We start from the raw sequence: 13,714 nt of genomic DNA, 5'->3' as shown, positions 1-13,714 counted from the left end.
CCGGGTTCGATTCCTAGATTGGGAAGATCCACTGGAGAAGGGAAAGGCTACCCACTCCAGTATTCTGGCCTGGAGAATTCCATGGACTACAGTCCATGGAGTTGCAAAGATTCGGGCACAACTGAGTGACTTTCACTTTCCTATGACCATTCATTTACCAGTTTTTGTATGAGCATAAATTTTCAGTTCTTCTGGGTACATAACCAGGAGTGAAATTGCTGGATCAACTCCATATTTAATCTTTGGAGGAAATGCCAGACTGTTTTTCAGCACAGCTGCATTATTTCCACCAGCAGTATATGAGCTTCCAATTTCTCTACATCCTTGTCAACAGTTATTAGTATCTGGCTCCTTGATTCTAGCCATCCTCTGCCTATGTCTAGCCAAGGCATGAAGGGGTACCTCATTATGGTTTGTATTTGCATCTCTCTCATGGCTGATAATATTGAAATTTTTCATGTGTTTATTGGCCATTTGTGTATCCTCTTTGGAGGAGTGTATCTTCAGATCTTTAGCCTGTTTTTAGTTAGTTTTTTTGTCCTTTATTACTTAGTTGTAAGAGCTGTTTATATATTCTAGATGCAAGTCCCTTGTGAAGTATATTCTTCGCAAAAATGGCCTTCCATTATTTGGGTTGTCTTTTCACTTCTTGGGATGCTGTCCTGGGAAGACAAATTTGTCTTCACCCTTGTCTTATTTCCATTAGAAAAATGCTGTTACGATGAGTTGAACTGTGTCCTCCCAAAATTCATATGCTGAATCATACCCCTCAATACCTCAGAATTTGACTTTATTTAGAAATAGAGTCAGAAATGTAATTAGAAAAGAAAAAACGTGAAGTTGCTCAGTTGTGTCCGACTCTTTGTGTAGCCCACCTGGCTCCTCCATCTATGGTATTTTCCAAGCAAGAGTGCTGGAGTGGGTTGCCATATCCTTCTCCAGGGGATCTTCCCAACCCAGCAATCCAACCTGGGTCTCCTGCATTACGGGCAGATGCTTTTACTGTCAGGGGAGCCTGACAGTAGGGACACCTACCTACTTCCCTGACCAGGGAAGCCAGGGAAGTAATTAGTTAAGATGAGGTCCTATTGGAGTAGGATGGACTCCTGCTTCTAACTGAGGAGTGTCCTTGTTAAAGGGGGCGAAATGGACACAGACAGGCAACAGGGAGGAGGCCTTGTGAAGCCTGGAGCTTTACTGCCATAAGTCAAGGAACTACTAGGAACCAGAAGGGAGGCCTGGAACATATCTTTCCCTGGTGCCTTCAGAGGGAACATGGACCCACAGACACCCCGATGTTGGGCTTCCAGCCTCCAGAACTACGAGACAATAATTTTCTGTTATTCCAGTCACTTGGATTATGGGGGGTTTCTTTCTTTTTTTTTTTTTACAGCAGCCTTAGAAAGCTAATACAATGTCTAAGACATTTTTCCATTTTGGTAGTTACTTTCATGTCAAAATTCAAGATTTAATAAGATAACATTTTTAGGTTTCAGATCTTAGTTATATTGATCAATCATATGAAAAATTACATTGAATTGGGTTCTATCTTTACATTTCTTATACAAGTATCTTAGGATTTTGAAAAAAATCAAAATATTTGGCTCTTAGCTACCTAAGCAGACCTTATGCTTTTTAGATTTAAGCTTAACAAAGGTAAACATTATAAAGATGCTTAGTAAAACAAGAAGGTAACACTACAAAATTAAAATTTCTCTTCTCTGTTAGAAGTTATTGGATAACAGATATTAATTTCTTTTTTAGATTTTCTCCCTTTTTTGTAGTTCTTGCCTTAATGACAACATAAGTATGTGAATTAATCTCTTTAAAAATAAATTACCCTTTAAATATTTTCTTAGATTATAACTTATTGTTTCTTGCTTGTTAGAAACAAGCTATTTTATTTTTAAATGTTTTTCAATTATTTCTGATTATAAACATAATATATAAATATAAATTATTTTTTATATAAATTAATATATAAATATAAAATATAAATTATAACTATAATATATAAATATAAATAAATATAAGGTGGCTAGTTTTGATAAACATGCAATCAAGCAAATATAATGCAAACAGATTAGGGAACTTGATTCAAATGTCAGAAGGATCTTGCCAAGTAGTGTAGGTACAATGGTGAACAATATTGAGAAAGGAGCTTAGAACTGGATTTGAAAAGACAAGAGTCTCCTTTTCTGATTGAGCAGCTCGATCGATATATGATTGTGGGCAAATCACAACTCCTTCTGAACTTCTCAGTTACCCCACATACATTATGACTTAGATTCCTTTGGGTATAAAGATACTCAGGAACACTGAAGTCCTGGTATTTGTGTTTGTATCTATGCTTGTAGTTTTGAAGTGGGCGGGGAGGGGGGCGCGTGGGGATGCTATTATTAAGCTATAGCACATTAAAAAGATACAAGATTAAATGCCAAAAGTTGTTAAAATAGATCAGTATTCATAACATTGGGTAGACATTTAGGTTGCCTACCTAACTTTTGGTTCACTTAATCTCTTTTTCCTTTCTGAATAAGAAAAATGAGTTTGTCTGAGTGCCCTCTTTGTCCCCATATGAAATAAGGGAAGTGATCCTAGACCCTGCTTTGTCTAAGACACCAATTACAGGAACTTTATTTTCATTTCCAGGGACTGGTTTAGAAATGTACATAATACAGTTTTGGCAAATGAAACTTAGGAAGAATTCTAGTAGGGTATTTCTTAGAGAAGTTTCTTTGTTCTTGAGAAAGAGACATCAAGAGAAAGGTTCTTTCTTCTTCCTCCGCCACAGCCACCGTGTCGACTAAATGGCCCTCAGTCTCTGAAAACTGCTCAGAGAGTACACGGAGTGAGAAATTGGGTTTTTGACAAGGTTGGGGAGCTCTGACTGGAGGTTGCCTTATTTCTTCTCCTGGTATATGGGATGGTAAATGTCCTTATTCTTCAAACTAATTTGATTCAGCATATTTTTTTTGTAGTCCAAAGCATGTGCACTAGTATATGACTGCTCCTTCTTGATAACCTTTTACTTCATTTGGCTGAATCTTTTTACTAAACTCTAAGCTATACAAGGACTTCGCAGGTGAGTAGATGGTAAAGAATCTGCCAGCAAACTTTCCTGCCTGGAAACCTGGGTTTGATCCCTGGGCTGGGAAGATCCCTGGAGAACAGAATGGCTACCCACTCTAGTATTCTTGCCTGGAGAGTTCCATGAACAGAGGAGCAGTTCATGGGGTCACAAAGAGTTGGACACCACTGAGCGACTAAGCACGCACACGATACAAGGGCTTCCCAGCTGGCTCAGTGGTAAAGAATCTTCCTGCCAGTGCAGGAGACACAGGTTCAATCCCTGGTTAAGGAAGATCCCCTGGAGAAGGAAATGGCAACCCATTCCAGCATCCTTGCCTGGGAAATCCCATGGACAGAGTAACCTGGCATGCTACAGTATGTGGGGTCAACTGGACATGAGTGAATGACTGAGCACGCATACACAAGTTACAAAAGAATTCTGTTGGATAATTATTCTGCTTTCCTCTGTGCTCTAAACATTTCTCAACTTGCTATAACGTCAAGCATCATAATCGATGCAGGGTATGTGTGCTGCAAATAGGTTATTGGAGTAATGAGATATCTACTCCTCCAGTCCTTGAAGTGACTGGAAAGTTCATGGTGGTCATCTGTGTCCTGGCAGGAAGCTGCATCCACCATTTATTCAAGAAGTGGATAAATATCATTTTCAAATATGTGCACTGAATTAATGTATTTTAATTGTCTATTTCAAAGTTAGAAAGCTTACTTAATAATGCTAAACCTAAATTTGATGTGGACTATCAATAAATTATATGGGAGTATCAATTAAACAGTGGTAGCCTGAGGGTAGCTATATTTCTCTTTAATTCATATCCATTCCATGGATTATTGTCATTGACCTTAATTTCCCTGTGGGAAAAGGGAAGAAACAGAAAGTTCCAGAGTTATGGTGTAGAGCTCATACCACCTGAGTTCCATCCTGTCTGCCACCTGTGAGTAAATCCTCTAACCTCTTAGATTTCAATTCCCTCATCTGTTCAATAAGGCTTGGATTAGCTGTCCATGGAATAGGAAGCGTTTTATTTTGATGAAAAAAAGTTCCTATTTTCATTGACTAACAAGTTTGCTGCTTCTTTATAACCAAACACTGTTTGTTATTCAAGGAGCTCATATTTCCCTTTCATGCTATTTATTATACATTATAATTAGCCCTCCAAATTTTTGGCTTTCAAATGTTAAATAGACATCAAGGATTCCAAAAAGACTAAATGAGTATAGTAGATAATGTCACACTATCTCCTCTGATAGCGAATAGTTACTTCATAATAATTTAAAGTATTATGCCCTTCACTAAAGAGGAAGTTCTGTGTGGGAGGATAGGAGGAGGTTAGAGACTGAAGCATAATGGGTTTCAGCATGAGTCTGTGAAACAGTGTTCCCTCAGAAAGGCTTTATGAAGTGAAATGTAAAATAGGATCCAAAAAATAAAAACCCAGACTAAAACAAAACAAAATTCATCTTTATACTTTTGAAGGTAGATAGGATTCTGAAACATTTTGATTTTTGTTACTCTTTCTATCTCCAATACAAACCCACACTTCTTTAAATGGTCCTTATGTATTTGTGTGTGTGTGTGTGTGCACACGTGTGTGCATGCAGGTGGGCATACCCATGCCTGGGTAGGAACAGGAGGCAAGAAGTTGGCAAAGGGAAGATAAAGAAGTTATTTGTCTTTATGCCAAACAAATCACATAAGATATGATCATCCACCTATATTTGTTAGTGCAATGGTGAAGCATTTTTACAAGTCTCTGAAGAATTGACGTATTTAAGACGAAACACAAGGTAATGTGTTTCACACTTAAAAGCATGACAGACTCCAGCTTACAGGTGAGGTGAGGTGAGGAGATTTAACAAGCTGTGGAGCTGTAAATATCTCTAAGTGCTTTGACTGCAAAAATAACTCCAAAGGAACATGACAGGACCCTGACTCACTGGAAAAGACCCTGATGTTGGGAAAGATTGAAGGCGGGAGGAGAAGGGGAGGACAGAGGATGAGATGGTTGGGTGGCATCCCCAGTTCAATGGGCATGAGTTTGAGCAAGCTCCAGGAGTTGGTGATGGACAAGGGAGGCCTGGTTTGCTGCAGACCATGGGGTCGCAAAGAGTCAGACACGACTGAGCTACTGAACTGAACTGAAAATATAGGTAAGAGCCTCCTATCTAAGCAATAGGAGTCCTTTGGGGTCCTTTTAACAAAATCCAGCCCTACAAATACTATATGATATTTGAACACTTATGTACCAGCCCCTGTGGTTCACTTCCTATTTTTGGTTCTGAAGTTGAGTGGGGGGAGGGGGGTTGCTGAGGAGGCAGCCTAAGGGCTCTGATTGTCGTTAACACAATGTCAAGAGAAGAGAGCAACTTTGAAGTGTCATACGATACAGACCTTCTCTGTACTGATCACAAACACACCACTCAATATAGAAACGTTCTCTGGAAGGGTTTTCAACATTGCAAGAGAACTAGAACTCTAAAAACCTTGGCATCCATTCACAAATCCTAGGATTTAGGATACAGCCCTTTATGAAGGAAATGACCCTGTCTTCCTGGAGCTTGCATTCTGGAAAGAGAGATTGGTAATAATGAAAGAAGGAACAAAAACACTGTTTTAGACAGTGCTCTGAAGATAGTAAAGCAGGGCTCAGTCTTTACTCAGCAGATCATGTTTGGACCTATTTTCCGTTGGGGGGCCAGGGAAGAGCTCTGAAGAGATGACATTTGAGTTGAGCACTGAAAGACAAGAAGGAACAAGCAGGGAAAAGCACAAGGCAGAAGGAACAGTTCATCCACGAGGAACGCGTTATGGGAATGATTTGATGTAACTTGGCGACTTTCAGGAACAGCCAGAAGGGCCTCGGTAGACAAAGCATCGTGGGCACAGGTGGGAGATGAGGTCCCAGAGTTCAGGCAAAGAGTTTCAATTTTTATTCTAAGTGTCCTTGGTATCCACAGGAGGTTTTAAAGCGAAAGTGAGCGATTTAATACGATCGACACTTTAAAATGAACCTTGCAAAATACAATAATTGCACGCAGCTTTTACTTCTTGGAAACCTAATTTCTAAATTCCCACTCGGGTCACACAGCGCCGCGGCCGTCCCCGTCTGCCCAGGCTGTTTGCGCTCTCTTCCAGCTTGTTTGCACGCGACGCCCTGCTGTTGACAGCCTCGGAGGAGAGCCTGTGACAGTTGGCAGGCGCCGGGAGGCGTTGCGGGAGCCAAGTTGCTGCTGGGGCCAGGGCTGCGCTGGGGGAAGGAGGGAGGAGGGACGGGAGGCGGTGGCCGCGCCCTGGGAGGGCTGCGATCTCCGCGCCGTGGCGGCGATGCGCCGTCTGAGCAAGGGATGAAGAAGCCGGGGGCCCAGACGAGCTTCCCCGGGGCTCACGGCGCCCCCACCCCCCCGGTTTGTTTCCAGTCCAAAGGTTCGCCGGCCCTGCCCGGGGTTTGACGCCGGAAACAATGATGGCTGGGGGGCTGCTGGCGGCTGGGGCGCTGGATGTCGGGCAGCGGTGGCGACCGGTGGAGTTTCCGTTTCTCGGGCCTAGCTCCTCCCAGCCCGGCCGCAGCGGCGACACCCTGGGGGGTGGTGGTGGTGGTGGTGCGGAGCCCCGCCAGGTGTTGATTTAAGGCTCCGCGGGGCCAGGCCTTCTGCCCACATCCTGCGGGGCCAGTTGGCCCCGGCAGATCCAGCGCCGCGTTTTGTCATCTGCCTGCACCGGGAGGTAGAGGCGGCGCCTCCAAACCCGCTAGCCCTCCGGGGACAGGACCCCGGGTGCCCGCCCCCGGCGGTCGCCCCCCTTTCAGTCTCCGCCACCGATCGCTCACTATGCGGCGAGCGAGCAGCCTACGGAGACGACGCAGAGTACCTGTTCCCTGGAGCCTTGCCGAAGGGAGCTGGACCCCCCACCCCGGGGGAAATTCGAAGCTTGGGCAGTCAGCGGAGAGCCCTGCACCCGCAGCCTGCTACCTACTCTGCCTTCAGATCTCGGCGCCCGCGGCCACCTCCCACTCAGGTCTCTGTCCTCACCCAGCCATCCGAACCAGCGACCCCACTGGGTCTGCATCCCATCACCCTAACTGAAGGCTCAACAGGGGGGCGTGTATTTCAGCCTCTTCTGTGGCCTGTGTTTCTCGTCCCATCTCTGGAATGTCCACTCCGTGGGGCGATGTGTTACGCGCGTGGTGCCGGGGTACCGGCGTCTAGAGCCGGGACACCTGCCAGACGCGACAGACCATCCTGTTTGCTTTAAAGGGACTGAGCGCGGTTCGGAGCGCTGGACCGGGGAGAACTAGAGAGCCAGCCTGCCCGCCGGCCTTCCTGCCTGGGGCGGGGCTTGTTCTGGACACGCCCCTCCCAGGCCCGCCCCCTCCCAGGAGCCGCCCCCCTAGATTCCCCGGCTCTCTCTGCAGCTGTCTGGAAAACCCGGAGTGGCGGATCCCAGAGAGGGCGGAGCGGCGCCGCCCCTCGCGGCACCTCCCTGGCAGCCCTGGGCGCCGCGCCGGGCATGCTCAGTACGCAGGGCCGCTCGGAGCTCTCGGAGGAGGAAGCTCGCGCGCTCCCGCTCTCAGGAGCCGCGGCCCGGGGCAGAGGGGGCCGCAAATAATGGAGCCTTTCACCAATGGTGAGTAGGCGCCGCCGGAGGGAGGCCGAAGCTGGGAGCCGGGCTCTCCCGGGGCCCAGAGGGTCGTGGGGAGTCGTGACACCCGAGGGCGAGCTGCAGCCGCCTCCAGCGCGTTTCCCGCGAGAGGTTTTGCGGTGAGGTGGTGGTGGGGGGGTGCTGGTGTAGGGGCCCCGGGGGCAGGCTGTCGGAGGCTCGGGGGAGGGGGCGGGAGGCGGCGATCGCCAGGCTCGGGGGTCGGGGGCCGGGGTTGCTGGCGTGAAGGTCAGCGCCACCGCCCGTCCCGGGTGGGGACACCCGGTGTCCCGGACACCTCGCTCCTCTGCGCAGCCAGGTGGGCGAGCTGCAAAGTTTGGGCTGTGGTGCGCATTGGAGGGGGGCGGCCGGGAAAGTTGGCGGAGCTTGGGTTTGCACCGGGTGCAGAGTGGGCTTTGGGGCGGGAAGGGTTAAAGGGCGGTCAAACCCTCAACTTGGGTGGCGCGCTCGGAGCTGTCCCCCCCTGCCCTTCGGCGAGTTGCCGGTGTGACTTTTCCTGGTAGGGCTGGGTGGGGGGTGGGGGCTTGCTAGGTTAGTTCAGTGGAAGGTAGAGAAAAACTTGCAGAAAAGCTGGATCACCCCGGCTGGGCGCCGGGGAGGTTCCAGCCCGCATTGCCGCTCTCCCCGTCTGTTGCGGAGGCATTCCGCAGGAGGTTCAAGCTTCCTCTCCCTGGCTCCCAGTAAGATCGTTTTTTTTTTTTTTTTCAGTCGAGACTCATTAAATATCAAGGGGCCGTCACGGTGATATCACAATGTGACTTGAGGCGAGAGTCCAAAGCCGGAGCCTGCAGGAGGTTCGGCTAACAGCCACAGCCCTTTACTGACCGAAGGGAGCGAATCCATCCCACCCTTCTTTTAAAACCATGGCTTTTGTTTGGACCACAAGTGCCATGTAGGGGTGAGATGCCTTTCAATTTGCGGTGTTGAGTATATGGATTCCCTTTTGGGGACAGAAAGTAGGAAAACTGCCAGTAAGGGAGAATTCACGCTGAAATGGGAGAGTTCACTCTCCTAGTGGACATGTGTTTTCCTGCGGGTGGTTGGTTACTTAAGGTAGAGAGTTTGTCGCATTAATAGAAGGCAGAGTCTGCCTCTGTTAGGGTGGTTCTCTTGCCACCCGGGAGACAGAGACATTGTCCACTATGCCCCAGACCCGAGCCAGACTTTGTTGTATGCTCTTTCATGCCTGCGACTGCGAGCTACTAATTATATTCTCCCTGTCCCTAATTCAGAGTGCTTTATTCTACTGCCATATCCCTGTCTGTACTGTTTAATTAGGTTTAGTGATGACAGCTTTAATTCTGAATTTTCTCATTCAGGTTCTATTTGTAATTACTAAGGCTCTAAGAGTAGTCTGATAAAGTTGGGAAAGAAAAATAAGGACGATTTGAGCTAAAAGGAAGCTTAGAGAACATCCAGTACTTTGGTATAAAGTATGTTTAATACAGTTTCTTAAATCCTTTCCAGTGGGTATCCTAAGGCTTAGCCTGTGTTCTAGGTAGAAAGCTTGGAGCTTCCGTGTTTGTAGGATTTTAAATGTGAAGTTTTCTCTAAGTTAAAAAAACAAAAACAAAAAACTCCTCTCAACAAGGCTGAGTCACCCATTTGGTTAAGATTATTGCTAGCTGATTTGGTGAACCTGTGCCTACAGAATTAAAGTACATTCTCAAGTCTTAAAATTGGAGCCTTTTCTCCCATCTTAGAATAGTTTTAGAATATGTTCCTCTGGATGTGAATATTTGCAAATTGTCATATTGGGGAGGGCAATGAAAAAGTCCCAGAGAGGAGAATAAAAAAGAAGCAGTGCTTCAACTTTCATGTAGGAAATTGGATTTCTAATCCTTTCCTGTCTCCTAGATTTTCAGTCTGTGCTGGAGATAGTTTAGCAGCATGTCATTTTAGTTAATGTAGTAATTACTCCTTGGAACCTTATCTAGCATCCTTTAGCAAGGGGGATACAAACTAACATTTAAGTCAACAAGAAATTGGTTGATTGGTTTAGTCACTAAGTCACGTCTGATTCTATTGTGACCTTGGGGACTGTAGCCTGCCAGGCTCCTCTGTCCACGAGATTTCCCAGGCAAGAATACAAGAGGGGTTGCCATTTCCTTGTCCAGGGGATCTTCCCGACCCAGGGACCAAATCCCGGTCTCCTAGATGGCAGGCGGATTCTTTATCACTGAGCCACCAGGGTAGCCTCAACAAGAAATTAGGTCCTAACACTTTGAGGTGCTTTTCGGGTTTAAGAAAGACTCATTATTTCGGAACTTTTGAAGAATAGCTGTAGAATTTTCTAGTGTCTTCAAACAGGACATGATATAGTGGAAAGTACGCTTATCTTTGTACTTAATCCTTTTGAGTGCAAAGAATATGTACATCTAATTCTCTCATAGGTCTCAGTGTTCTGGTGCAGAATATTTCATTACCCATAGAATTTATCATTGGAGGGTTTATCAAGTTTGGCCTGGGCTTTTGTTACACATTCATTCTCTTTTAATAAAATTGTCACCACTTACACTTTGTCATGTATCTCTATATGTGGAGAGAGGTGTGAGCACTTATCGAAAAGTTTCAATAAGTCGGGGCCATGTATCTTTCAGTTAAAATTCTTGTCAATGATTTCACTCCCTGAAAAGAGGTAAATTTGTAAAGAAGACAAATTTAGTTTTGCTAATTTGCTTTCCAATACTCATCTATTCCAGTTAGGCCTTTTCTGCTTTCCATGTTTTCTATCAAAACTTGCTGCTGGTATGGGTCATTTTTCTTGGACCCTGCTCTCTACCTGATAATGGATTTATTTGATGACCGGCCTATGTTAACCTGTCACTGCTGCAATCCATTTAATATGCACATCTCCAGAAAGGGCTTACGTTATTGCCAAGAATTTCCATTTGGCTCAGGAGATATTTTTGGTGTTGCCCTTGGTAGGGACTGCTGACTATTATGCTGAAGACAGGACATCCAGTCTGGCTTTGGATATTTGGTGCCTTTTTTTTTTATGGGGAGAGGAATGTGCTGGACTAGTACTCAAGGTTGGTTTGGTAGGAGCTGTTATCTTCTGTTAAGCAGAAGTGAAACTAATCAGAAGTAGTGATTGCTGTATTACCAAAAACCAACCAAACAAAAAATAGAAACTCTGTAGGTCTTTTGATAAATGTCCGGGGACTTCTCTGGTGGCTCAGAGGGTAGAGCGTCTGCCCGCAATGCGGGAGACCCGGGTTCGATCCCTGGGTTGGGAAGATGCCCTGGAGAAGGAAATGGCAACCCACTCCAGTATTCTTGCCTGGAAGATCCCATGGACGGAGGAGTCTGGTAGGCTACAGTCCACCGGGTTGCAAAGAATCAGACACAACTGAGCGACATCACTTTCACTAGATTAGGGCAAGTGATTATTTGATGACTACCTAGTTTTATTTGTCCTCACTTGCACATAAGATTAGGGCATTTTAGAATAAATTTATGTTAAGGAATGTAGATACAGACCTCATCCTCAGGATCTGATTCAGAAGGTCTGAAGTTGGGTCTAGGAATCTACACTTCATTTTTAGCGTGCTAAAAGTATTCATCAGAAGGGAGCTTTTGAGAACTTTACTAGATAAGCAAATTTCATATGTGTGTGTGTGTGTCTATTTTTAAATGCTTTCTAGTTTGTGGTATGGCCCAAGGTAAATTTCCAGAGGGTGGAAAATCATTGATATTTTGAAGCCCCAGCACTGAAAACAATTTAAACACGTTTATGTTTCCCAAAGCCCCCAAGAATCACTTTAATACTACATCCTCGTGTGTAATCTAACAAGGGGGACTTCCCTATCTTTATAAAACTATTTTTGTTTTCAGATTGGCTTCCAAGTGAAAGTATTTCCCAACTTCCAAAATGGGAAGTGTGGATAATAAATTAGATGTTCATGAATTATAAGGCAGTATAAAATTGTGATTTCATCATTTTAATCTTACAAATAGCAGTTATCCTGTTAGGTATGTGCCTGTGTGTGCTCAGTCATGTCCAGCTCTTTTAGACCTCATAGCCTGCCAGGTTTCTCTCCAGGGGATTTCTCAGGCAGGAATACTGGAGTGGGTTGCTATTTCCTACTCCAGTGCATACCTACAGAGGTATGCATTTGTTTAAAAATTTTTTTTTTTTTTTAGCATCTATCAAAGCTCATCTATGTGAGCTTACTGCATTGTGTTCATGTGTAGTTTTTTTTGTTCTGAAATAACTTACCATATTGAGAAAAAAAAAAAAACAACGGAAGATAATAGTTTACAATAGTTTACAATGGAAGATAATAGTTCACATGATAGAATATAAGTTAAATTCTGCTTTTACTTTTCTGTCTTCAATCTTTATTTCAGTTAAGGGAAATAGGAGTATATAGGATTCGAATATTAACATCACTTAGTAGTATAAGGTCAAGGCTGTAACTAGAAACCAGTCCAGCTGTTAACTGGAAAGCAGAGGTGGAAAAGTTCTGTACATAACAACTTCCCCAAAAAGGTATCTTGAGACAACATCAGTATCATATTTTAGAAACTATTAGAACCAGTGATTATTATTTATCTGGAGATGATTCTTGAGAACTCAACTTGATAGAGACAGAACCAGAAAGATTGATTATAAGGAAATTATCATATAGAGAATGAGAAGGGTGATTTCTTTCTCAGGAATCAGGCAGACACCATTTTTGTAATGCCTGTTTACAAGTAGATTTTCTGCTAGGCCCAGTTAGCAGAAGCCCCACAAACGTGCTATCAGTTAATGGTAACCTGATCCTAAATCAAGATGGGGGAAGAATAGGATGGGGAGACCTATTACGATTATACAGTGGAAGTGACAAATAGAGTCAGGGGATTAGATCTGATAGAGTGCCTGAAGAACTATGGACAGAGGTTCAGGACATTGTACAGGGGGCAGTGATCAAGATCATCCCCAAGGAAAAAAAAATGCAAAAACGCAAAATGGTTGTCTGATGAGGCCTTACAAATAGCCGAGAAAAGAAGAGAAGTGAAAGGCAAAGGAGAAAAGGAAAGATATACCCATCTGAATGCAGAGTTCCAAAGAATAGCAAGGAGAGATAAGAAAGCCTTCCTCAGTGATCAGTGCAAAGAAATAAAGGAAAAGCATAGAATGGGAAAGACTAGAGATCTCTTCAAGAAAATTAGAGATACCAAGGGAACGTTCCATGCAAGGATTGGCATAATAAAGGACAGAAATGGTATGGACTTAACAGAAGCAGAAGACATTAAGAAGAGGTGGCAAGAATACACAGAACTCTACAAAAAAGATCTTTACCACCCAGATAACCACGATGGTATGATCACTCACCTAGAGCCAGACATCCTGGAATGCAAAGTCAAGTGGGCCTCAGGAAGCATCACTACGAACAAAGCTAGTAGAGGTGATGGAATTCCAGTTGAGCTATTTCAAATCCTAAAAGATGATGCTGTGAAAGTGCTGCACTCAGTATGCCAGCAAATCTGGAAAACTCAGCTGTGGCCACAGGACTGGAAAAGGTCAGTTTTCATTCCAATCCCAAAGAAAGGCAATGCCAAAGAATGTTCAAACTACTGCAAAATTGTACTCATCTCACATGCTAGCTAACTAATGCTCAAAATTCTCCAAGCCAGACTTCAACAGTACATGAACCATGAACTTTAGATGTTCACGGTTTTAGCTGTGATTTTCTAAGTTGGATTTAGAAAAGGCAGAGGAACCAGAGATCAAATTGCCAACATCCACTGGATCACTGAAAAAGCAAGAGAGTTCCAGAAAAAACATCTACTTTTGCTTTATTGACTACACCAAAGCCTTTGACTGTGTGGATCACCACCAACTGTGGGAAATTCTTTAAGAGATGGGAATACCAGACCACCAGACCTGTCTCCTGAGAAATCTGTATGCAGGTCAAGAAGCAAAAGTTAGAATTGGACATGGAAAAACAGACTGGTTCCAAATTGGGAAAGGAGTCC

At 44.5% G+C, this 13,714-nt stretch overlaps 1 protein-coding gene across 1 annotated transcript in view; it reads left to right on the top strand.

Annotated features, from left to right (window-relative positions):
- The first annotated feature begins 6,965 nt into the window (after nucleotides 1–6,965).
- The window catches only part of LOC122439506 (leucyl and cystinyl aminopeptidase), a 100,511-nt gene continuing 93,762 nt past the window's right edge, over nucleotides 6,966–13,714 (top strand). Inside the window, exon 1 of the mRNA XM_043464586.1 lies at nucleotides 6,966–7,714. Within this exon, the coding sequence (XP_043320521.1) occupies nucleotides 7,696–7,714 (19 nt within the window). The 5' untranslated portion in view covers nucleotides 6,966–7,695. The remainder of the gene's footprint in view (nucleotides 7,715–13,714) is intronic.

This window comes from Cervus canadensis, chromosome 4, assembly GCF_019320065.1.
Source record: "Cervus canadensis isolate Bull #8, Minnesota chromosome 4, ASM1932006v1, whole genome shotgun sequence".
Lineage (NCBI taxonomy): Eukaryota > Metazoa > Chordata > Mammalia > Artiodactyla > Cervidae > Cervus > Cervus canadensis.
Note: the sequence above shows the minus strand (reverse complement) of the source record. Positions and strands in the feature narration are given on the sequence as shown.